This window comes from Rutidosis leptorrhynchoides, unplaced genomic scaffold (assembly GCF_046630445.1).
Source record: "Rutidosis leptorrhynchoides isolate AG116_Rl617_1_P2 unplaced genomic scaffold, CSIRO_AGI_Rlap_v1 contig362, whole genome shotgun sequence".
NCBI classification, from domain to species: Eukaryota; Viridiplantae; Streptophyta; class Magnoliopsida; order Asterales; family Asteraceae; genus Rutidosis; species Rutidosis leptorrhynchoides.
The window spans coordinates 1-24787 of NW_027266600.1; the positions used below are offsets into that span (position 1 = coordinate 1).

A 24787-nucleotide genomic window follows, 5' to 3' on the forward strand; every position below is an offset into this window, starting at 1 on the left:
TCTTAAAGATTTAAAGCTTTTGTTTTATGCTTTAGTTATGAATAAATTCTAATGGTAGTAGTAATTAGTTTTATCTCTATGTTTTAATAAAAAAATCAATCTTTTTTCTTCTCTATAGTCGAATCACAATGTCACTACAAAATCTCAAAGTCTCTGTTTTTGTTTTGTAAAACCCAGAAATCGTGTTTCATGAGCAAAGGTTATGTTTTCGTTTTGAAATAGGGACCTAAATGTAACTTTTAAAACTTTTGTGCATAAATATCATCTTCTTCATAAAATCAGAGACCAAACAGTAATTTTCAGAAATTTTGCTGCGACATCGATTTCTTCCTCTTGTTAGGGGATTTCGATTTCTAAGGTTTCTAACACTAACTAGCTAGTGTTCTAGGCCAAATAATCAAAACTCAAACATGCATCCTTGCATATATTAATTAAGTACAAGGATGGGAAAAACATCTTTAGATGTCGTGATCATCACATTAATCTTTGTCTCCTCCTCAATTAATCTAGTTACTGGTCATTTTGCGAAATATCAGTTTGCCAGGAGTGCAAAACACAAAACTCACCCATATGACAATCTACCGACAAGACGATAGAGCAGCCGCTGTTAGAGTAGCAAGACCTGCCCCGCCTGGAAATGCTGGTTTCGATTTCGGTACAACATATGTCATTGACGTTCCGATGACTGTGGCCCCAAATCCAAGATCCAAGCTAATTGCAAGCATTGGGGGAATGTTTATCGGGGTTTCTAGGAGTTATCCCTGATGGTTTGGTTCCTCCCACATGGAACCGACCATGGTAAGTAATAAAAATATTTGGAAAAGAAAGGAAAAAAAATGGTGCAGCCGTAATTCTTTGACAAAGGAGAGATTTGGACGGCTGATCAATTAATTAGGACATGTAGTAGTTGAAATAGTAGGCAAACCTTTGCCTATAAATAGCTAGCTCCAGCTCCTTCATTTACACACAACAACAAAAAAATAAAAAACAAGAAAAAGTGAAGACGTTCTTCACAAGTAAAAGAGAGATAGAGAGATTTTATGTATTCTTTTGAGAGGTTCTTAAAAGAGTGCGAGTGGCGTAACTTGGTGATTTGGTTAGTTAAGCGTATGCTCTATAATTGCCACTTACGTGGATCCTCTATATCAGAAACTTAACTACCGGAACTAAGTTGAGGGAGAAGGCGATTTTTCCCAACAGGTGGTATTAGAGCTACGGTTATTTCGCTTCAGTAGTGGCCATACCGGAGGTATTGAAGAAATGGAGGCGAAGACGAGCAAGATGATCTATTTAAATGGCATGAATTACTACAAATGGAGAAACCGAATGAAAGATCTCTTATTTGTAATGAAAATGCATTTGCCGGTTTTTGCTTCAATGGAAGAGTGGGAGTTCGATCATGAGCAAGTTTGTGGTTTCATCTGACAATTTGTGGATGAAAATGTGTATAATCACATTTTTCATCAAACTAACGCTCAGTCGCTACGGAAAAAGCTCGAGGATTTGTATGCTTCGAAGACAGGGAATAACAAATTATTTTATCTGACAAAGCTGATGTAGATAAAGTATCCGAGAAGGAAGTTTTGTAGCGGACCACTTGAACGACTTGCAAGGGATCCTGGATCAGCTGTCTGGGATGAACGTGAAGTTTGACGACGAAGTGTTGACTCTTATGTTGCTTGCTACTTTAGCAGAGTCTTCTTTGAAGATCTCACTTACAAATTATGCACCTGATGGCGTAGTGAGTCTGGAATCGGTCAAGAGTAGCATCTTGAATGAAGAAATGAGACGGAGAACTTCATCTTCTTCATCACAATCAAAAGTTCTGGTTGCAAATTCTAGAGGAAGGAGCCAGTCTAGGGATTCACAACCTAGAGATAAGAGTAGAGGAAGGTCAAACAAGTACTCCAATGTGGAGTGCTATCACTTCAAGAAGAAGGGTCATATCAAAAGGTATTGTTGACTTCTTAGTCAGGACAAGAACAAAGATAAAGATGTGAAGAAAGACGACAGTGATGATGAACGTTCAAATATCATACACGAGTTCAACGTCGTCTATGATGAAGACATGGTCAATCTAACAACCCATGAGACTAGTTGGGTGATTGACAGCGGTGCAACCATTCATGTTACATCTAAAAGAAAATATTTCTCATGTTACACAGAAGGAGACTTTGGTGTCGTGAAGATGGGAAATAACAACTTATCTAAAGTTGTTGGCAAGGGAGATGTGCACTTGATAGTGAAGAATGGTTGCAAACTAACCTTAAAAGATGTTAGGCATATTCCAGATATGCACTTGAATTTAATCTCATCAAGAAGACTTAATGATGAAGGTTTCTGTAATACCTTCATGAATGGTGAGTGGAAGCTTACGAAAGGTTCCATGGTGGTCGCCAAAGGACTAAAGCAGGCGGTTTATATGATGAAGGAGAAGCTCTCCAATGATGAAGTGAATACATTGGAGAAAGACGATACGACTGAATTATGGCACAAAAGACTGGGTCACATGAGTGAGAAAGGGATGGCACAGTTGCTGAAAAAAAATGTGTTATTCGGCCAAAGACAGGTGCACTTGAATAAATGCGTTGATTGCCTAGCAGGAAAGCAAAATAGAGTTGCTTTCAAGAGTTTCCCTCCTTCCAGAATGAAGAATGTGTTAGATCTGGTACACTCAGATTTATGTGGACCGATGTCAAAGTCACTTGGTGGTGCGCAATACTTTGTGACTTTTATTAATGATCATTCTCAAAAGACGTGGGTATTTCTGTAAAAATCGAAAGATCAAACGCTAGATGCTTTCAAGAAGTTCGTAGCCTCGGTTGAGAGGGAAACTTGGAAGAAGCTCAAGTGTATCCGAACAGACAACGGTGGAGAATATATTGGACCATTCGATTCTTACTACAAAGAGAATGACATTCGACATCAAATGACACCTCCGAAGATACCGCAATTGAATGGCCTTGCTGAGAGGATGAACCGGACATTGATGGAAAGAATTACATGTTTATTATCACACTCAAAGTTATCGAAGACCTTTTGGGGTGAAGCCTTACAAGCAGGAGCATATGTGCTTAATCGTTCACCTTGTGCTCCTCTACAGCAAGAAGTTTCCGGAGAAAGTATGGTCAGGAAATAATGTTTCCTATGATCACTTACAGGTGTTTGGATGCAAAGCGTTCGTACATATTCCAAAGGATGAGAGGTCCAAGCTTGATGTCAAGACTCGACAATGTATATTCATCGGTTTATGGCCAAGATCAATTTGGCAATAGATTTTACGATCCAGTCCAGAAGAAACTTCTTAGGAATCGTGATGCTGTGTATGTTGAAGATCAAACCATTAACGATATAGTCAAGGGGCATGATGCTCAAGATTTTGATTGTCGCTCAACAGACGTAGACTTTATTCCTTCAACATCGGTGCCAAAACAAGTTGGAGATGGGATCCATGACGATCAACTTGGTGAAAATAATGCTCCTATTGATATTGAACCAGATGTTGATAGTGTTCAACCACCTGCAGGTTCTCTAATTCCATAAAGAAGATCTGATAGAGAAAGATAACCTTCTACCAGATATTCAAGTGACGAGTATGTGTTACTAACCGATGATGGAGAACCTAGAAGCTTTGATAAAGCTATGAATGATGAACACAAGAAGAAGTGGATCGAGGCCATGCAAGATGAGATGAACTCATTGCATGGGAATCAAACGTTTGAGCTGGTGAAGTTGCCAAAAGGCAAGAGGGCTTTGAAAAACAGGTGGGTATTCAGGATAAACCATGACGAAAACGGCCTAAATCCAAAATTCAAAGTAAGGCTGGTTGTGAAGCGATTCAACCAAAGACAAGGTATAGAACTCAAAGAATTTTTTCACCGGTGGTGAAAATGACATCCATTCGTATGGCGCTGGGATTAGCAGCTTGTCTCAACTTGGAAGTTGAACAAATGGATGTGAAGACTGCCTTCCTTCTTGGTGATTTAGAAGAAGAAATTTATATGGAGCAGCCAGAGGGTTTCGAAGAGAGTGGAAAAGAGGAATGTGTTTGCAGACTGAAGAAAAGCCTATAAGGCTTAAAGCAAGCACCAAGACAGTGATATAAGAAGTTTGAGTCCGTTATGGGGGAGCAAGGCTACATCAGATCACTACGTTTTCGTGCAGAAATTCTCTGATGAAGATTTTATCATCCTTCTACTCTATGTGGATGATATGTTAATTATTGGACAGAATGCTTCTAGAATAGACGTATTGAAGAAGCAATTGAATAAGTCTTTTGCCATGAAGGACTTAGGCCCAGCAAAACGGATTCTTGGCATGAAGATTGTAAGAGATAGAGACGCCAAGAAGCTATGGTTGTCACAAGAAAAGTACATTGAGAAAGTACTTCAGAAGTTCAATATGGAGAATGCTAAAGCGGTTAGTTATCCTCTTTCTAATCACTTTAAATTGAACTCGAGACAATGCCCTTCTACAGGAAAAGAGAAGGAAGATATGGAACGGATTCCATATGCCTCAGTAGTTAGAAGTTTGATGTATGCCATGGTATGTACACGGCCAGATATTGCACACTCGGTTGGAGTAGTGAGTCGCTTTCTTTCAAATCCTGGAAAAGAACATTGGGCGGCAGTGAAGTGGATCCTTAGATATCTATGAGGTACCTCCAAACTATGCTTATGTTATGGAGATGCTTTACCTGTGTTAGCTGGATACACAGATGCATATATGGTTGACGATGTTGACTCGAGAAAGTCTACATCAAAATAATTGATCACTTTTGCAGGGGAGCTGTGTCATGGCAGTCAAGGTTACAAAATGCGTTGCACTTTCTACAACAGAGGGAGTTTATTGCCATAACGGAAGCCTGTAAGGAGTTGCTATGGATGAAGAAATTTTTGAATGAACTTGGTTTCCATCAAGAAAAGTACGAGCTATTTTGTGATAGTCAAAGTGTGATTCACCTCGAGAAGAATTCCTCCTTTCATTCAAGATCGAAGCACATAGATATGCTCTATCATTGGATTAGGGATGTATTGGAGACAAAGCAGCTACAGTTGGAGAAGATTCATACTGATGAAAACGGATTAGATATTTTGACGAAGCCTCTTACGAGAAAAAAGTTTGAATATTATCGACTTGTGGCCAGAATGGCCGAGCTTTCCATGTAGTCGGAAGGGGGAGATTTGATGGTTTGGTTCCTCCCACATGGAACCAACCATGGTAAGTAATAAAAATATTTGGAAAAGAAAGGAAAAAAATGGTGCAGCCGTAATTCTTTGACAAAGGAGAGATTTGGACGGCTGATCAATTAATTAGGACATGTAGTAGTTGAAATAGTAGGCAAACCTTTGCCTATAAATAGCTAGCTCCATCTCCTTCATTTACACACAACAACAAAAAATTAAAAAATAAGAGAAAAGTGAAGACGTTCTGCACGAGTAAAAGAGAGATAGAGAGATTTTATGTATTCTTTTGAGAGGTTCTTAAAAGAGTGTGAGTGACAAAATAGTGAGGTTTAAATATTGGAGAGGTTCTTCAATTGTTGAGAGATATACTTGTGAGATATCTTGAGTGTCACAATTTTGTAATTTGTTGTGAAGCTCTCTTTGTATGCAAATTATTTTATAGTGGAAGTATTATTCGGAGTTGTCTGTGGACGTAGCCCTATCTAGGGTGAACCACGTAAAATCTCGGTGTCCCATTTTTATTGATTTTCATTGCAATTTCATTTCGTGGTGTAACTTGGTGATTTGGTTAGTTAAGCGTATGCTCTATAGTCTATATCAGAAACTTAACTACCGAAACTAAGTTGAGGGAGAAGGCGATTTTTCCCAACAATCCCAACAATATTGCGTCTTATATGACTCATATAAGTTTCATTAGGGGCAAGGACAAATGAAGCACTCTATCTATTTTTGGGATTAGCAATCGCTTTGAGCTTGTGCGAGAGCGTCCCATCGCTGGAGGAACGGGCAACTATAAGGGAGCATCAGGATACGTTGAAACCAGAGATGTCTCCAACTATCCGAATACTAAATATTATCGGATTTGTGTCCTCCGTTATTCCCCCTCAGCTTAATATGTGGCATATTATTAGTTATACCTTTAATTTCATCAAAAAATTAATGCATAAGCCGATGATGAAGTCATTACAAATATATAAACATATATATATCCATATCCTTTATAAGAGAAGAAAAAAGAAACAAAGAATAATATGTACGGGAAATGTAATAATAATAAAAAATATATTTATGTACGTACCTTAGTAATTTAAATTATGTGTTTTCTTCATTATATTTTTTATGAATTACTAATGAACTAGGTTTATTTCTAAAAACAGTACCGATGAACATGAACTATAAAAAGCCAAAAATTAAGACATATCAGAAAATTATATGACCCAATTAAATGCGCCAATATTACCCACCTAATTGAGTGTGAGTTAAAAATCCTTTCATTTGGTAACCATAGATAAAAACATGATGTGGATCCCGCATTATATGCCAATTAGTAACTCGAACATAAAGAGATACAAAAACTTGAAGCATCACAAAAAGTAAACAGATAAAGCCCTAATTAGGGCTTGCTGGCCAAGTGGATTAGAGAATGAAATTTGATAGCTCGAACTATTTTTCGACTAAATTACCTATTGTGACAGTTGAATGAGTTACAACTAAAATCTATCTATTAATCACTTAAAATATAATTATTTTTTTAAATGAAGTGATTCAAAGATTTACAATTGATCTACCTAAGAATATTCTACATAGAAATCAAACAAACTTATTCTTAAGTAATAGACTAGATAAGTTCGGTGGATACTGAACCAATACCGTCTAATACAGTTTAGAACCTAAACATAAATCTAAGTGCAATAAACTATAATGAATTAATAAAGCAATAATTAAACCAGTACTAACTTAAATAGTTTATAGTTAATAATCAAAAAATAAACTTAAGTGCAGTAAACTGTGATGGAATAGTTCAATGGTAACTAAACTAGTATGATCTGATGATCCTTTTCCGTGCAGTAAACTGTGATGCGTAAGCCTCTCTTTTGGATGACAATGGAAATTGAGACTTAACGTGGAATGGTGATTGACTAGTTCAATTGAGTTGATATTGAACTAGTGTCGGCTGATCTGATTTAGTTTAGTTGATACTGAACCACTGGCGTCATGAACAATTTGAGATTTGTAGAGTTGATGATCTAACGATATGACGATCTGATGAGTACGATAAATTGTTTTTGTTATGAGTCTCTCCTAACGATGTGAGTTTGAGTTGAGACTAGTGATTGAATCAATTATAACTATGTCGGAGTTAAGCTTATTCAATACAACTGACGTATACAATAAGTCTCACGTAGAACTGACAATGAGGTCTAGAGACTTATGAGCGAATTAACTAAAGATATTGAATTGGACGCGTAGGGTTTGACTCGAATAACGATAGTAACTCTGGGACGGGTAGCGACTCGTTCAATTGTTACATCGATGGGTGATAGAGACAATCCTGAGTTGAATATGGAATCGATCAATATTGCTATTGCGTAACTATGGAAGAACAGTTGGTGCTAATGATTTGATCTCAATAGTTTGAAATGTTGGAGCATGTTAACGTTGATGGTTTTGGTTGGCACAAAAATAGATTCAACAAAATAAAAGATAACAAGAGATTGACATGAAAGATCTCAATGCAAACACTTTGCCTCTTTTATTTATATCGTGGTTCGTTCTGTTAACAAACACCTATTTTGCGGGTAATGAAACCAAATAAGAGTTCTTATAATAATGGGAGAAAGCTTCTGAATTACCTAGTAACAAACACAACCTATTTGCTAGTACCAGTAATTCCTAACTCCTAGTAACTAAACCTAGGTGGACAACCTATTCTATGAGTCATATTCTATTTAGTCGGACCTACTAATACTCTCAACTCTATGTTCCTAAACTTTTGAGCTAAAGAACCTATGACAGCAAATAGTGGTCCGAGCGGAGAACCTTTCCCTCTCTCTATTTCCTCTCACCAAAATATCGTTTGAGCAAAAAGGTCAGTGGCCTAGAAGTCCTTGTATTTATAGGCGAGTTTTTGCCTTTCGCGTCACTCACAAGTTTGATTATAGGATCATATATGATTCGATTCGGATTACATTTGATCCCTTATATGAATATCTAGTTTCCTTTTATAATGACGCGATAGAAATACTTGACCTAGATGGAAAATGAAATGATTCTGTTTACATGCTTTGGTATAATGAGACAACATCTTTGATCTTTGTTTCCTTTTATACTATGTCTTTATTCTCCATGTTCTCTCCGAATCTCTGTCTTGGTGAGGATGTCTTCAAATCACAACCCTTGATCTTGCCATTTTGACAATCCTTCAAAATTTGACTAAGCCAATCATGTTTGTTGATGCTTTTAATGTTGCAATCCAAGTGAGACCTCTTTTTGTCCGTTGATGCTTCCATTGTAGCAATCCTAGTGATGCTTCTATCTTCCATTCATGCCTTGAGAGACTCGATTGTTTGGTTGTTTTATATTTTAATTGACACAAACATGCATGGTGGTTCAATGTCTCGTCCCTCAACCAGTAGGTCGGGGTTCGATCCCCAACCTCTGCGAATGGAAAAAACTTTGTGCCCAGTTCCCTAATGCTTCATGCACTGACAGTTGGAACAAGAGATTAGTCTCACGGTATCGGCTGTGAGGATAACTGAGAAGACCTAAAAGAAAAGACTTTAATACACAAAATGTCATAATGTTTTTTATTTAATTAATACATTAATTAACCTACTACTTCAATTATTACTACAATATTCTGTCAAAAAGTGACAATCTAACTAATCATGCATGTGTATATTCGAATTATGCAAATGCTTTGATATAACACATGTCTTAATAGAGATGTTAATAAAAAAATTGAATTGATTGGTAACATACTAATTAGTTATGAAGGACACATTCTAAGGTGGCTCTATTGCCAAGGAGGTGAAGTTGGGTCATGTGGATTGTGATTTTGGAAAAGTAGGCAGATTTTCGATTTACTTGTTTATATAATATTTTTGACATTATATTTTTTTCTTCATGTTATAATTTTTTGTCCGTATACAAACGTATAATCTTTTATGCACATAATGTATAAAGCTATAACTATAAAGTGAAATAAATTTCAAAATCTAATAATAAATAAATTAATTAATATTAGTGATCTGTGGGAGTGAAGCACTACATCACGTACGATAGAATCGCAAGTCACGATTCTCTTTCCCCTTTTTTATAAGTTAATGATTCTTCTTGTTCTAATCAAAACAAAACATGAGTTATAAATACAAATTCACAAATCCTAATATTTAGTTTTTAAAATTTTTTCTTTGTTCCAAAATTGAAGTGCAACCATTAATCTTTTCATCTTCAAATTAGATGGCGCCTTCAAAACAAACGGTAAGAATACTAAATTTCTCTTGATCCTTTTTATTGCTATTGATAGTTTCATATTCAGTGAATACTTTTTGAAAACATAACGTAATTTCATGGTATAATTGTGTACTTATATTACTAATCATTAATTTGATATGCTTGATATATGATGGTTTCCTTTGAATTTTATCTTTTGACCACATACGTGTAGGTTCTAGAATTAACAAGTTAGAATTTTAGAACTTAGAACATTTAAATTGTTTATGCTACATATTAATATTGTCATTATATTTGTACAATCTACTAAGGGATTTTTTAAGAGAAAATAAATCCATCTTTATTAGCGCATCATGATAAGTTTAATATGCATAACCATGGACAAACATCAAAGGAATAACAAATTGATGAGTTAGACGTCAATTTAGAAAATTTTCCAGCTGATCTAGACATACGCAAAAAAATTGGATTATATCCTCCAGATATTCGATAAAAAGTACGACGACCATATTTTTAAATTTGTATTTATGAACCTACTGGCTCCAGGTCTTGGCTCTGCCACTGCCTCCCCAATCCCTGCCGTCTTCAACCTCCCTGAAGCTTCTAATCCCAAACCCACCTCCGTCATTGACCGGAAAATTTTTTCCCCAGAATGAAAGTTCAAATTTTAAAAAAACATGCATATCTAGATTCATCCCAGCCAAGGCTTCCCTATCCCGTCACCAACCCATCTCATCCTCATCATCCTTTTCCTTCCCAATCCTGGAACCAACCCAAGTCGACCATAAACTTTCACCGATCTCTTCACACACAACAACAAACTCAAAGAGTCCATCAGTGCAAATTTTCCAAGAAAAGTTTAACAACAAAAAACTGGTGATGTCGGTTTAATTATAAATAGCGTATATGCTAGCCCACTTATCCTGAACTTGTGGTTTTACTGAAATATACAATAGTTGTACGTAAATTGAAAGATTTCCTTAAGAATAAAATGTTCCTTTGAAAATTAATAGAGGTTGCTCTTTTATTTTCTATTGTTAGTCCTTTGGTGAAAAATTCCGAATATAAATTGCATACATTGTGATAAAATCCTAATAGGATATTCCAAGCGAACTACCGATCAACTTCTAGAATTTATTGAGAATCATTTATTTTGTGCCTAATTGATCTTCTCAGCTTCTTAGAGGTTTGTAAGGATTGTAGATTCTCGTCCTCAAATGCTACTGCTGAAATTGAATCCACATAGCCTTTAATTGATTTCTTCAACAGGAGCGGAAGCAAAATTGAGAATCGGGTAGTATTGATAAGTAAGTAGTGTCGAATTTTTTTTTCACGGAAAATAGAAAATGAAAAAAAAAAAATTCATTGAGAATCTGGTTTGTAGGGCCTGGAGACAGCCTATGGGAGGTGACCTTTTGCCTTGTGTGTGGTTGTGTTTGAAGAATGTTAAGCATGCACTATTATTGCTTAATCGCATGGAGTTTTCACGAATCTCAGAGAGGGTTGATCAGATCTGAGCTACTCTTGTTGATATACGGTAAAAAATACAACTGGAACCCTTGAATGGAAGGTTGATACAGGAGGAAAAGCAGACTATGTCTACATTTCGTTCTTTGTTACAGCGGGAACAATAGTTTTATAAGCAAAAAGCAAGGTGTGCTTGGATGCAGCTTGGAGATGCAAACACTAGTTTTTTCCACAAGTCAATTAAGCTTCAAGCAGCTTGCAACGCGATCCGCAGTCTTTAAACACCCTCAGGTGACATCCTTACTGACCAGGTAGCTATAAGTAGATGTATGGTGGATTTTTATTGTGAATTACTTGGTCAGAATAATCATAGTCGAGTTCCTCTTGACTTGAGGATTCTAGACAGTGGACCTTTTTTATCAGAAGCAGATATAGCCTGTTTAGAAAGAGAAGTGACGGTTGATGAGATTAAAGCAGCATTGTGGGGTATTGATAGTAGTAAAGCATCAAGGATGGATGGGTTTAGTGCATCTTTCTTCAAACATCACTGGCAAATGGTGGGTCCTGAAATTACGGAGGCCATTTTGGCTTTCTTTCGTACAGGGAAGGTGGCGAAGAAATTTTGTGCTACAACTCTCACGATTATTCCAAAAATAGTTGCTCCTCAGGGAATGAAAGACTAAAGGTTGATTGCATGTCGCACTGTCATCTATAAAATTATTTCGAAGGTACTAACTACTCGACTTTCTATTGTTTTGCCTTTCGTTGCTAAGTCCAATTCAGTCAGAGTTTGTGGTTGGTCGCCTTATCATTGATAATATTTTAGTGGTGCATGAGCTCGTTCGTAATTATCATCGTTCTCAAATTGAATTGTTGTGTACTATTTAAAGTCGATATACGTAAGGCTTATGATTCAGTTTCTTGGGACTTTTTGGAGGAACTTCTTACTAGTTTGAAGTTTTCGAGAAGATTTATTTGTTGGCTTATGATTTGTGTAAGAAATGTTAATTATTCTCTTATGACAAATGGGTGTGTGGAGGGATTTTTTCTTGGCCATAAGGGGCTCCGACAAGGGGATCCAATTTCTCCTCTTTTGTTTGCTCTAGTGATGAAAGTGTTGTCTAAAATTCTTAAAGTGCCTCCGGATCAATTTCCCTTTTATAAGGGGTGTGAATCTTTGAAATTGAACCATCTATGTTTTGCGGACAACCGCTTTTTTTGTTTTGTATGGGGGATGAATTTTTGGTTGCTTTGTTTAAAGCTCAGCTGGATTTCTTACGTAGTTTGTCAGGGCTCCAAGTAAGTGATGAGAAGAGTAATATATTTTTCAGTGGGGGGCATGAGGAGAAGAAGCAACTTCTGCTGCTGATTAGTGGTTTTCGGGAAGGTAGTTTGCCGGTCTAATATTTGGGAGTGCCTTTTATTTAAACCAAACTGAAAAAAGTCCATTGTACTGCTCTAGTTTATGCGATTTCGACACGGTTAATGAATTGGACAGTAAGGCATTTGTCTTATGATGTTCGCTTAGTTCTTATCCGCTCAGTCCTTCGTAATTTATAAGTATTCCGGTGCATGGCGTTTCTGTTTACCAAAGGCAATAATCAAGATTATTGATGCGAAGTGTCGAGCCTTTTTATGGATAGGAACATAGCCTTCAAGCAAAATTTTGGTTGACTCGAAGACTGTTTGCAAAACCGAAAGCTGAGGGGGGTCTTGGAGTGATGGATTTAGATGTATGGAATAGGGCGGCGATTGGAAAATAATTGCGGGATGTTCTTGTAGACAAGTGTTCTCTTTAGGCTATCTGGATTACACAAACTAAGCTGGGAAGCTTAAGCTTTTGGGGCTTGCGTAAACCGCCTGATATTAGTGCAGCGTGGGGAAACCTTTTAGATTTGCGTGTGGAGCTCAAAACCATTTTTTGAATTTAAGCTGGGGGTTAACGTTACAACGTCATTTTGGTTTGATCCGTGGCTTCCGAATGGAGCCCTTGCTGACTTGTTCTCGTCCATTTGTTTTATGGATGCAGATTTAGCCCAAGATTGTCGAGTAAACCAAGTTTATGTTGAGGGGCAGTGGAAGCTTCCGGTTCCTATTAGCCATGATATTGTGGAAGCTTGGGAGCTGGTTCGATCGGTAGCTATTTCCTCTCAATCGGATGCAATTATCTAGAATGCTAACAAAGCAGGTAAATATACTATTGCCTCTACTTATGAAGTTATTCGTTGCAGGTCGTTTAAGGTTTGTTGGGCGAAGGTAGTTTGGGGAAAGGCCCTAGCGCTCGACATAGTTTTGTTTGCTGGTTAACTGTTTTGAACTAGATTGGCTGTTAAATCACCTTTGAAAAACTGGGATATATGTGAAGATAATTTATGTGTGTTGTGTGGTAGAGAAGCAGAGACTCGTGATCACTTATTTTTTGCTTGCCCTTTCTCAACATCTGTATGGTTAGAGGTGATGTGTATTAGACGTATTGATCGATTACCAAGAAATTTGAATCGAGAATTAGGCTGGTGATGTAAGTAGGTTTCTGGAAAATCGCAATTGGGTGTGTTGATTAGACATTTGTTAGCTGCTGCTATCTATTAGATATGGAAGGCTCGGAATGATAGGGATTTTATACAAAAACCAGTCGATTTTCGTAATGTGATTAGTAGCATAAGGGAGTCTGTTTTATGTTACTCTTCTTGTGTAAACAATAGTATTTTTGATAGGTTGATAGCTATATGATCTCATGTATAGGCTATAAGTTCCGATAAATTGTGATATTGTGTAAATACTTGTTTACGGTGGTTTGCCTTTGGTGAATAAAAATTTCGTTTACCAAAAAACAAAAATTTATTCCACACATAATTTACGACATGATTTAATTTGTGGAATTACTAGATAAGTTATTGTTGTAACTTTTAATCATTTACTAATTAAAGGAAAATGTTTCAACCCGGGATACCTAAGAAGAAAAATGTTTGTGCCGATCCATTACTAATACTACCTAAGCATATTCGAATTTTTTTGGGTGATTCGAACTGAGCACCTAGAGCTATCTTGTCAAAAGATTAAGCATTAAAGCACTAACCACAAAGCTAGAGCAAGTTTTGTGACCTTCAGTGGACGTACGTAGAAGATTTTTTTTCCAGCCCGGGTGTGACCCTGCTCCCCCGCCTTGTGCATAGATCCGCATTCAGCTAGCTTTCGATTGAAAAATCTGAATGCCTATTAGTTAATTCACAATCAGACAAGATTTGAGAGTTATAAAATTCGAATTCCATAATTAGAGGAAGAAAACGCATCATTTTTCCAAATTTTTCCTTTCTCTCATGCGAAAATAAAACTAGCACAATTTCCTAGCCGCAGCCTAGGAATTTCTGGAAATTCCCCAGTTGCTCTGCCAACTCCAGGAAAGATTAATAGTTTCTGTCTCTCCTACTTGGAAAGATTAATGTATAGTTTTTGTCATCTTCCAGGAGTACAGAGACAAATTTGATGGTACAGAAATGTTTAAAACATTTATAGAGGCCGTATTGTGATGATAAAATCTCATTCTATTTTTTCGAAGAAGATGATGATGGGTTAATGTCACTGATCTTTTCCGTAAACGATAAAGAGATTAATCTCTAAAGTTATAAACGGAATCAGCAGTACCAGAGTGATCATGTTATCAGGACAATTTTTGCTTTTATTTAAAGGGATTTTTTTTTTATCCCTTATCATGCATTACTAGTATATAGTGCTTAAATAGTTAATTTACTCTTGAAAGGTAAAATATTGCATGTGTTTTAATTTTTCTGTTTGAGATAAGATTTGATCTGATCGTGAGGAATGAGGCTTGAAACTTAAAACACCCACCAATTATTGGCACACTAGTTGAAATGCAATATATTTCAAACGAGTTTACAATATAAGGTTTTATTTTTATAAAAATTAAAGTAGTCTTGAGCTATATGTCTAGAAATTATTTAACTAGCCTTTTGTATTCCTTTCAAATTGATCTTAGGAGTGTGGGGATTTCTTCGAGCAGGAGTTTACACAGTCTTTCACTTTTGCTCCATCTAAAATATATATATATATATTGGTTAGAATTATTCGTCACAATATATATAGACTGACGATTTAGTAATGGTCAGATTTTCTATGTAAATGTGACAGTTAATTAGGATTAGGGATGGATGGAGTACTTACCAAGATCTTCATCAATTCTGACTTTGTTGGGACAAGTGTGGTGAACACAAGAAAGAAGGGATTGAGAAGGGGGTGTTGAATTATGGCACTTAACAAACCAACAAGCTACAACACATTCAACTATTGTAAAACCGTCGTAACCACACTTAACCAGACAATCTGAATAACAACTCGAAGCCGCTGGTGAAGATTGTATCATCATAATAATAATCAAACAATAAGCTATTACAATTGATTTCACTCTTTCTCCTCCCTGCATTTTTCTCTTTTAATATAATATAATAATAGGAAAATGGTTTCACTCAATTTTCTTCAACTTAAATACACGATTATATATTGTGATCAAAGAGTTTTTCCTTTGTTTTTTAAGGTATATATGTAGTGGGTGGTCAAATTTTGTTGCTAGTTGATTAATAGGAGGAACAAAAAAAAAAAGAATGCTGAATTTGACCTTAATTTTTTGTCCAACTATAGAACAAGAATTGCGATAGAATTTTTTTTTTTTTTTGAAGTCAATTGCGTTAGAATATTGATGTATATCATGCAGCAAATTATAAATATATTTTTTTAAAAAATTAGGTAAACATTTTATTGGAAAAGGACAAAAAAGTGAACATTTGTAGTCGGACCGGAAATGGCATTTCCGGTCCGAAAAGTTAATTATCCGTAATTAAGTTTAAGTAAAATCGGGTTTTGGATTCCCGGTCAAAGCTAAACCGGAAATGTCAATACCGGTCTTAGCCATTCGGATTTCTTTCTCTCTCTTCCTTCCCCGACCTCTCTCTGTGCCGGTCGTGGTTCTGCCGATTCCGGCGGCCTCCGGCCTCAACCCGGGTATCGTTCGACGCGCAACAACACAAGGATCATTAATCTAAGGTTAGTTTTCGCCAATTTTGTTCCGTTAGTCTTTAATTTCAATTTTGGGCTTCGGGTAGAATTTTGAAAAATTTCGAATTGGGATTCCAGCCACTGGACCTTCATCTCGGCCAGACTCGGTTGACTCAGTTTTGGCCCGACCACAACTCGGTCGCGACTCAGTGGTTTCCGGCCTCCAAATCGGTATACTCCTTTTACAAAAATCGCTCCTCGCTGTCTCTAGTGCAACATATATGATTTTGGGATCCTTATGAGATTTTCGGAATTTGAAAATCTTTCACCGGAGAAGAAGAAAGAAAGAAAAAATGTTTAATTAGTTAAAACCGGGTACATGAGTACCGGTTTAAGAAAAATTAATTAAAACCGGATATTCCAATACCGGTTTTACTTAAAACCGGAAACGCCGATCCCGATTTTAGCTAATTAATCACCTCCTTAATCACAATTAGTCGGACCGAAAACGCCGTTTCCGGTCCGACTATTGCATGTTCACCTCTATCCGCAAAAGTACACAAAAATACTGTGCCCGTATATCATGTACCTGAATTTGATTACTACTATATAGTAGTGTATTTTTGGTTTTACTAAAATCAATTCATCTATAAATACTAACTGGAGATTCTGATAAATACGTTAAAAAAAGTAGGATTGAATGAAATATCCATCCTCTTTTTCAAAGATATATAATTCTATCAAATAAAGCTAAGTTGGATATTCCATAAATCTAATTTTCGCAGAAATTTATAGAAATGGAAAATAAAAACCATAATTCTATGGCCAAACCATATTTCGGTCCCCATTGCCAGACAATTAGCATCTATGATGCAAAAAAATCATCAATAGGAAATGAGTGTTTTTTATTGAGCAATGTTATTCTTCATTGATAATAAACAATGACAGGCAACAGAAAAAGAGGGTCACAATATAGTTGTTGTACGTACATCTCAACCAAATTACAAATTCTAAAATGTAATATAACCAAAGGAAAATGACTGAAGCAAGAAAAAAATAAATATCACGTCTCCGGAAAATTACTTGTAATTATGACTTATGATGATGATCACTTCCAGTTGTTGGCAACGATGTCAGCCAAATCCACAACCCTTTGTGAGTAACCCCATTCATTATCATACCAAGCAATAACCTTCACCATGTCATCTCCCATGACCATCGTGAGCGATGAGTCGACGGTCGAAGACACGTCGCTGCACCTAAAGTCAACGGAAACGAGGGGCTCGTCACAGACGGAGAGGATTCCGTTTTAGTTCCTTCTCGGCAGCGTCTCTGAATGCAGCGTTGACTTCCTCAGCGAATGTTTTCTTCGAGACTTGTACAACCAAGTCAACGACGGAGACATTTGGAGTGGGCACTCGCAATGCAATTCCATTAAGTTTTCCCTTGAGGCTTGGAAGGACGAGGGCCACTGCCTTTGCTGCTCCTGTGGTTGTTGGGACGATGTTGAGTGCAGCGGCTCTAGCACGTCTGAGATCACGGTGGCTTGCATCAAGAAGTCTCTGGTCACCGGTGTATGAGTGAGTAGTTGTCATGGTACCCTTGATGATTCCTGTCACATACATTGTTATTTCAACTTGTTAGGCTATGAGAATTTTTCTCTGATAAATTAGCAGAAGTGGGTGCAAATTTGCTGAATCGATTTGAATCGAACAAAATTGAACTGTGTATCGAAACATGATTTACGTTGGTTAAAATCGTGTTTGGTCAAATTTTGTTCAACCCAAAGAGCGAACCACCTATATTATATTTATATGCTCTTCTCCCGAGATACATGTCAATTTTTATTGAATTCAACACATAGGACACTATACTGGACTATTGTAAATGACCTATAATCTCTACATCTTCAAGAGTATATCCAATGATCCTAGAGTACAGTGATTTATTCAAGCATGGAAAAAAGAATTAGAAAGGGATTGAAAAAGATTGAGAAAAATCAGTCATTCAAATCACTGATGAAGGATTCCTCGAAAAGTTAAGGATTAGTAATCCTTTTTAGAAATCGAATGGATTCGGTCTTACACATACGCGAGGAAGGTAATCAAAAAAGAAAGAAGACGAGTTCTTCTTTCTTCTATCACTTAGGAGCCGTGTGAGATGAAAGTCTCATTCACGGTTTTGAATGAGAGAAAGAAGATTACTTACCAAACTTTTGTTCGAGGACCTTGACAAAGGGAGCAAGGCAGTTAGTTGTGCAAGAAGCATTGCTAATAATAGGCTCATCATGGCTATATTGATCGGCATTCACTCCTACAACATAGGTGGGGATGTCACCCTTTCCAGGAGCAGTGATTAAGACCTTCTTTGCTCCGGCCTGGATGTGCTTCCCTGCGCCGTCTCTGTCGACGAACACACCAGTTCCTTCGATCACAAGGTCGATCCCCATTTCCCTGAAACCATCACAATTAATTGTCAATCCTAAGCAGATGCCAAAAAAAAGTGACTCGAATTTTGCGACGAGGGAGTATTCAATATCCCTTTACGTTTTTAGGCTGAACAAGAATATGCCACTTACCCCCATGGAAGGTTGACGGGGTTTCGATCAGAGACAACCTTGATGGCTTTTCCATCAACGGAGATGACATCATCACCTACAGGCTTGACATCAGCGTCGAAGATTCCGAGGGTCGAATCATACTTTAGAAGGTGTGAGGCTTGCTTGACACCGCCAGTGTCGTTGATGGCAATGACGTCTAGTGGGGAGTCCTTTCGTCCGTGCCAGCACCTCAAGAAGTTCCTCCCGATTCTACCGAACCGTTTATGGCGACCTTTAACTTTGCCTCCACAACGACACCTCTCCTTCCATTGCTGGTGCTTCTCACCTGAACACAATATAGTCAAGTCTTAACTAGAGGAAGCCAAATAGTGAACAAGAAATCAGATGGATTGTATATGTCCGACATTAATAACATAAGTAAGTAGATCCTCATTCGGTGTAGAATTTGGAAATATAGATTACCATTAAGCATGGACACATTTTAGTTATAGTCTTGAACTATAGAAGTGTTCTGTCAATCTATACGGGATTATACATAACTGAAGTAGACAGCCACATTCATTTGATTATTCTCAGTTTAAGTTAATTTAAAACAAAAGTGACATATATACTCCACTGTAAATCATGTTGTTACAAGTTTGATAATCACATATATCTTAATAATATTATGTCATGTTGGTTCCCCGTATCTATTATGCGGTGTGTAAAAGAACTTACGAAGGTCGGGGCCTGTAGAGCAATGACTGAATTGAAGTCATCCGCAAGTTTCCTGCCAAAAGGTAGGCTGGCCGAGGAGCTGCGAAGTCCAGAGAACTCAGAGAATCCCTTTCCATTGACCTGCAAAAGAAAACAAAAGGCATATGAGCTTTAGTTAGCTGTGACTGTGATATATTAAACTATACTGCACTAGTTAGGAGCAGGATGAAAGAGTTAACCTGGAAAGATGGTTTGGCTACAGAGAAAGAAGCCGAAGCCATTGCTTCAAATGATACTTAGGAAGCAGCTTCTCAGCTATTCCTAAGAAATATAAAAACAGAGTTTCACAAGAATGAGTGTTTGATTAAGTAGTGCAGTTGGGTGATGAATGAATGGAAATAGAGAGTGAGGATGAGATTTTGGATAGCTTGTTATTTCAATGTATGGTTGAGGTTTTATCTTAGTCTCTCCCCAATCACACTACCCTTCAAATTCTCATATATACTCTTTTAGCCACCTACTCGAACTATCTTTCAGTTGGGTCCCGTTTTCAGTCTTGTGGATACAAATCAATTTCTTCACGTTAATTTTACATGCACTTCCCAATTTTATTACCATTAGTTATCTTCATTGGATACACATGCAACATGGGAAAAATATATAAGTGGTAGCATGAAATGGATGGCCTATATCTGGTTTCATATGATATCTACTTCTTTGTCAGTCCCTTATCTGATGTTTCTTATTAATAACCATTCAAAATCTGCCTCTTTTTATTCGAACGGCGACGATTTTCTACAGCTTGGGTTGCTATTTAGATGAGTAACGGATTGTTACTAAGCATAATCTGCTATCTATGACCTTTTCATGCGAGAGCCCGAATGGCATGTCCCATGAAGCTCCGATTTTGTTGAATTTGAATTCCACACTTCTGATTAAAAATAAAATTTAAACAAACAGAATAATATACTTCAATCCTGAGAATGCATCAATCGCCAGATCTGAGGAATCATTGATGCTAGTTTGAGTTGCCACTGGTCAGACGACCATTGGCAGTGGCCGGTCTTGGTCTTTCCGGTAGAAAAATGCCTCGTGCATGATCCATATGATGACTGGAAAATACTAACTAGAAAGAAACTGTAATTTGAACGTGTCTAACATTTTGATGAGGAGCCAATTCTATCTACGAAATTCTCATCAGATGGGTGTAAGAGGTGTTTCATAGTTCCAACTACTAATGACATCCCAAGGGTTATTTTACTTATTACGAACAAACAAATTAAAAGTTAAAAAAGAAGAGGGAAAAGACCATCAAGGATACAAAAATGATGCTTTTCAGGTATGTGGTTCCCTAAAATAAACATCGACATTCAGCAAGTCTTTTACATATAGCACCTAACCTAAACAGCTAGGTTTACAATCCAAGTGAAAAGCCTGTCATTAGTACTAATATTAAATAACTAGAGAACATAAAGTTCTACCCAGCTATTGCCAAGATTCGGGGGAAGATGGCCATATATGTATGACTCCTTTCCCATGCAGTTCTGCATAGAAGCTGTTTCTACATCTTAAACTTGTTAGACATCTAAACAACCCTTGGTAATTCACGAGCTTTAACAAAAGCAAGTTATCTTCATTGACTGCACAAGCATTGGAAGATAATGCCAAAGAGCTAAAAATCATGGAGCAAGTTCATGCCATCAATCTCAACAGTGTCTCCTATTCTCCCACTAGTAAAGATTACATTCAAAATGAAAAAACAAAATCAACCTAAACATTTTTGTTTGACCAAAAACAAGCACAACAAATTGATTGCAGTTTAAGCTTGTTACCAACTTAACTACTTTGCATCTAAACCATTGAAAATCACCAAGATGTAGAATCTTAGATTTGATCAACATTAACGAGCATGCTGAGGAGAATGACAACCCATCACTAAAGTCAAAATAAGATTACACGACTCACGCCGTTCAATTTGTCATTTGACTCATTTTACTAGTAAACTTGGCCACATTCTCAATGTATATTACGCAAGTGCTTAATCATAAACATCAGCAACTCTAATTAATCATTAAAATCAAGAACTTAAATTCACAATTTCAAATGTAATCAAAGTGGATGTTTTGGCCGTAACCCAACAATTTGTCATAGCTGGCAAAGTTCATAGGACAACGTTAAGCAGCTTGGAACAAACTACAAATAAAAAATCTACAAACGGCCATTGAAGATACTTGCCTAAACCCTGAGAATCTGAAGCTTAGATGAGAAAGCAATAGCAACCCAATCAGGCTGTGAAGACGACCACTGCAACTGTTCAATTTCAGCACCAGCTGTGTACGCCAGAATTGGATCCAACCCTCCTTCCACAGGCTGGCCCATGGACGATAAGTCCCAAATCAACGCCTGAGAATCATCCCCAGCCGTGCAAATGTGACAAGAACTATGAGGCGCCCAAGCGATTGCATTGACACTGGCTTGGTGTCTCTGAAGCTCCACCACAGGAAGAGTCGGGAAACGAATATCAAGCACGACGACTTTAGAACTATCCATTATAATAGTAGCCATGTACCTAGGATCCTGCTTGTTCCAACCAAGTCGAACCAATGGGGTATCTGGCTCAGAGCTTTCATAGATAATCGTAGAGTGTTCTTTGTCCCTCAAATCGAAAACCCTGACGGAGCCATCAGCTGAAACAGAAGCAAAAACCCCAACTCCGCCCCAAGCAATATCGTAAACCTCCTTATCATGGGCAATCAATTGAGTATCAACAGTCTCTCTCTCGATATCCCAAATCGTACAAGTCGTATCAATACTAGAAGTCCCGATCCTTTTAGGCTCGGCCTCGTTCCAATCGAAAGAAGTCAGCGGTCCACAGAATTCAGAGTTCTTATTCCCGTTCAATGTGCTCTTAAGCTAGACCTTATCTTCCCCAATCTTCCACACACGAAGGAAATCGGAGGACGTAGCGAGGAGGTCGGGCTTCTGACACTCTTTGTCGGGATGAAGATTGTCTTCGTTGGAGGGTATGGATGCTCGAATGACAAATTAGGGTCGCAGCGGATCTCACCGTTAGTGTCGTCGAGCTGGACGATCTCGACTCTGTTTGGGACTTGTTCGAGGAGGCTGGAAATGGCGAGTCTGTAATTCTTGTCTCGACGGACGCTCCAGTTCATGGCGTAGATGTGCCATGGAGCTTCGTAAGTGTAGATCTCGGAGCGTTTCTGCTGCTCGTCGGAGCCGTCTTGGGTCGGGTCGCTGCTAGCTCCCATCGAATCAGGGAGTAAAATCGATCGGATGGATTTATGTGAATGTACTACTAGGGTTTATGTGAGAAATTGGAGCTAGCTAGGAATCGAAAACTAAACAAATACAGTCCAGTGGTATGGAATGGAGTATATAATAATGTAACGAAAGTAATACAGTAATAATGATCTACTCTGATCCAAGTCAGCGTAATGGGTCCTACATTTTCCAAAAAATGTCTGGATTTGTCCACTTTGTTATAAATCACGTCATTGAAATGAATTAGCTCATCACTAACTTTAATTGAGATAATCTTGGATTCTAAATTTTTATTAAACTTATACATTATAATATTTTTTTTTGAGATTTTCATCGGTATAAACAGTAATGTTCCAGTATTTATCACCATGAAAGACTAGTGATAATCCGTCCAAATGAGCGTGAAATACAGTCGAATTTCTATAAATTAATAATGTTGAGACCATGAAATTTTATTAATTTAACATAAATTAACAATTATTAATTTATATATTCTATAGGTTATGTCTCTATTATGTGAATACCGGACATGATATATATCATCACTAATTCATATATATTAAGTATTTATCATGTGTATTGATTAAATTTATGTATTTTCATTAACTAATTTTTAGTTTTTCATTCATATTTCATACGATTTTTTAAGATGTATTATCGTCGATGATTTTATTGAAACTTTTTAGAGAATTTAGAAATTGAGAACCCAAATTCATAAAAGATCAATGTTTAAGACTAAGTACTATTGCGAATTGTTTAAACATGGTGAAGTTCGATTGCTAGATGGTGAATCATCAAAAAATTAAGAATAAATTGGAACTCTACACCGGACTTTCGTAATATAATACGAAATGTTAGCGATGATATTTAAGATGATATTAATTTTAAAAATAAGCATATAACATTAGATTCATATTTTTGAGAAACTTACTTAGTTTAGTTATGAATTATGTATAAATATTTTTATACAAATCATGAATTATTAATTTATATGTTAAATGGGACCGATATGATTTTATTTTTTTGTATTATCTTATAAATTTAACGAATTATTAATTTACCACGTTGGTATCGACATGGGACCGAAGAAAATTATTATTTTAGTGAGGTTATTAATTTATCGAGTATTAATTTATTGAAGTTCTACTGTACTATCCATCGGCCTGAAGTCAATCTTTCAAATATAAAAAATATTCACCCATAGAATGTATATACCTCTAAAGTGGTTGTAAAATTTGAGATGATATTTTCATTGATTTGAAGTCAATTCAATGCAAAAAGAATATGTATGCCGCCCAAATAGTAGTGCAATAACAAATATCAATTCATCAGTATAAGAATCGTGAAGTGTTGTTAAATGATGAAAAAATATAAGAAAATCCATATTCCATATTCTCGAGTGAGTGGACGTGAATAATGATAATACATCGCATCGTAGTGATATGGTTGGTCGTTGACCGCATACCTATCATACGCCAAATAAAATGTTGATCATGTACCAACAAAAGGGGCTTTAACTTGTTAATTTCAGTGATAAATAATGAAATAGTCTTAATTATTGACCATATATTATATCTAGCGCTACATAGACCATAAAACTTAATTATGATGTTCAATCAGAGAAGCAAGTGAAGAAGAGTCCACGAAGATGATCATCTTGATTAGAACAATATGCGATGGTATCATCAGAATAACGAGCTTCTTGATCTTCTTCGACTTCTCTTTTCTCATTTGGTGCATTCTCGGTCTCGGCTTGTTGTTTTTGCTTTATGGTGTCCTTTATTTGCCATCGTTTAGTGACATATTCTTCTGGAATGAAAACATCCATTTCCGCACAAAGTGAAAGTAAGCAAGCAACTTATTAATTAATGATTATTAATTAATTCCTGTCATAAGATCTAGCAAATCCCAATATATACACACTTATGAGTCCTCGACTTAACCGATGCACGCATTGAAAGAGCCGTATCCGGCCGACATACCCCACACACCTTTTTTAACATTTACTAATATCGTTTTTCTATTTCTTGAAAATTAATTTTAAAAGACTATAACTTCTACTTAATGGCATTTCTTGTGGACACTTAATTGTTTACTTATTCTCTTCCGAAGAAACTTTTGACCATCGATCAAGATTGATAAAAGAACTTGAGTGTTAGGAGTTTTAGTTTCTTGGCGTATGACAAATCGATCGATCTCTTATTGGCCCAAATACGTCTACCTATGTAGTATATTGGGTCAAGATTATAAGTTGATTTTCATCTTTCTTAATGGTAAAATAAAAGGACTAAAGCCTGAAAAGACTTAAACTTGGGGGGCTAAAGACGACCATTTTCCTTTGGTAATCGGTGTC

At 36.8% G+C, this 24787-nt stretch overlaps 1 protein-coding gene and 1 pseudogene across 1 annotated transcript; both read right to left on the reverse strand.

Annotated features, from left to right (window-relative positions):
* Positions 1–17004: 17004 nt before the first annotated feature.
* On the reverse strand, positions 17005–19433 carry LOC139883166 (glyceraldehyde-3-phosphate dehydrogenase A, chloroplastic-like; annotated as a pseudogene).
* A 1954-nt stretch (positions 19434–21387) lies between these two features.
* Positions 21388–22421, reverse strand: LOC139883167 (WD repeat-containing protein LWD1-like). The gene is given in 2 exon segments (XM_071867380.1): positions 21388–22154; positions 22157–22421. Coding segments are annotated over 2 exon segments (1032 nt in total).
* Positions 22422–24787: the final 2366 nt, after the last annotated feature.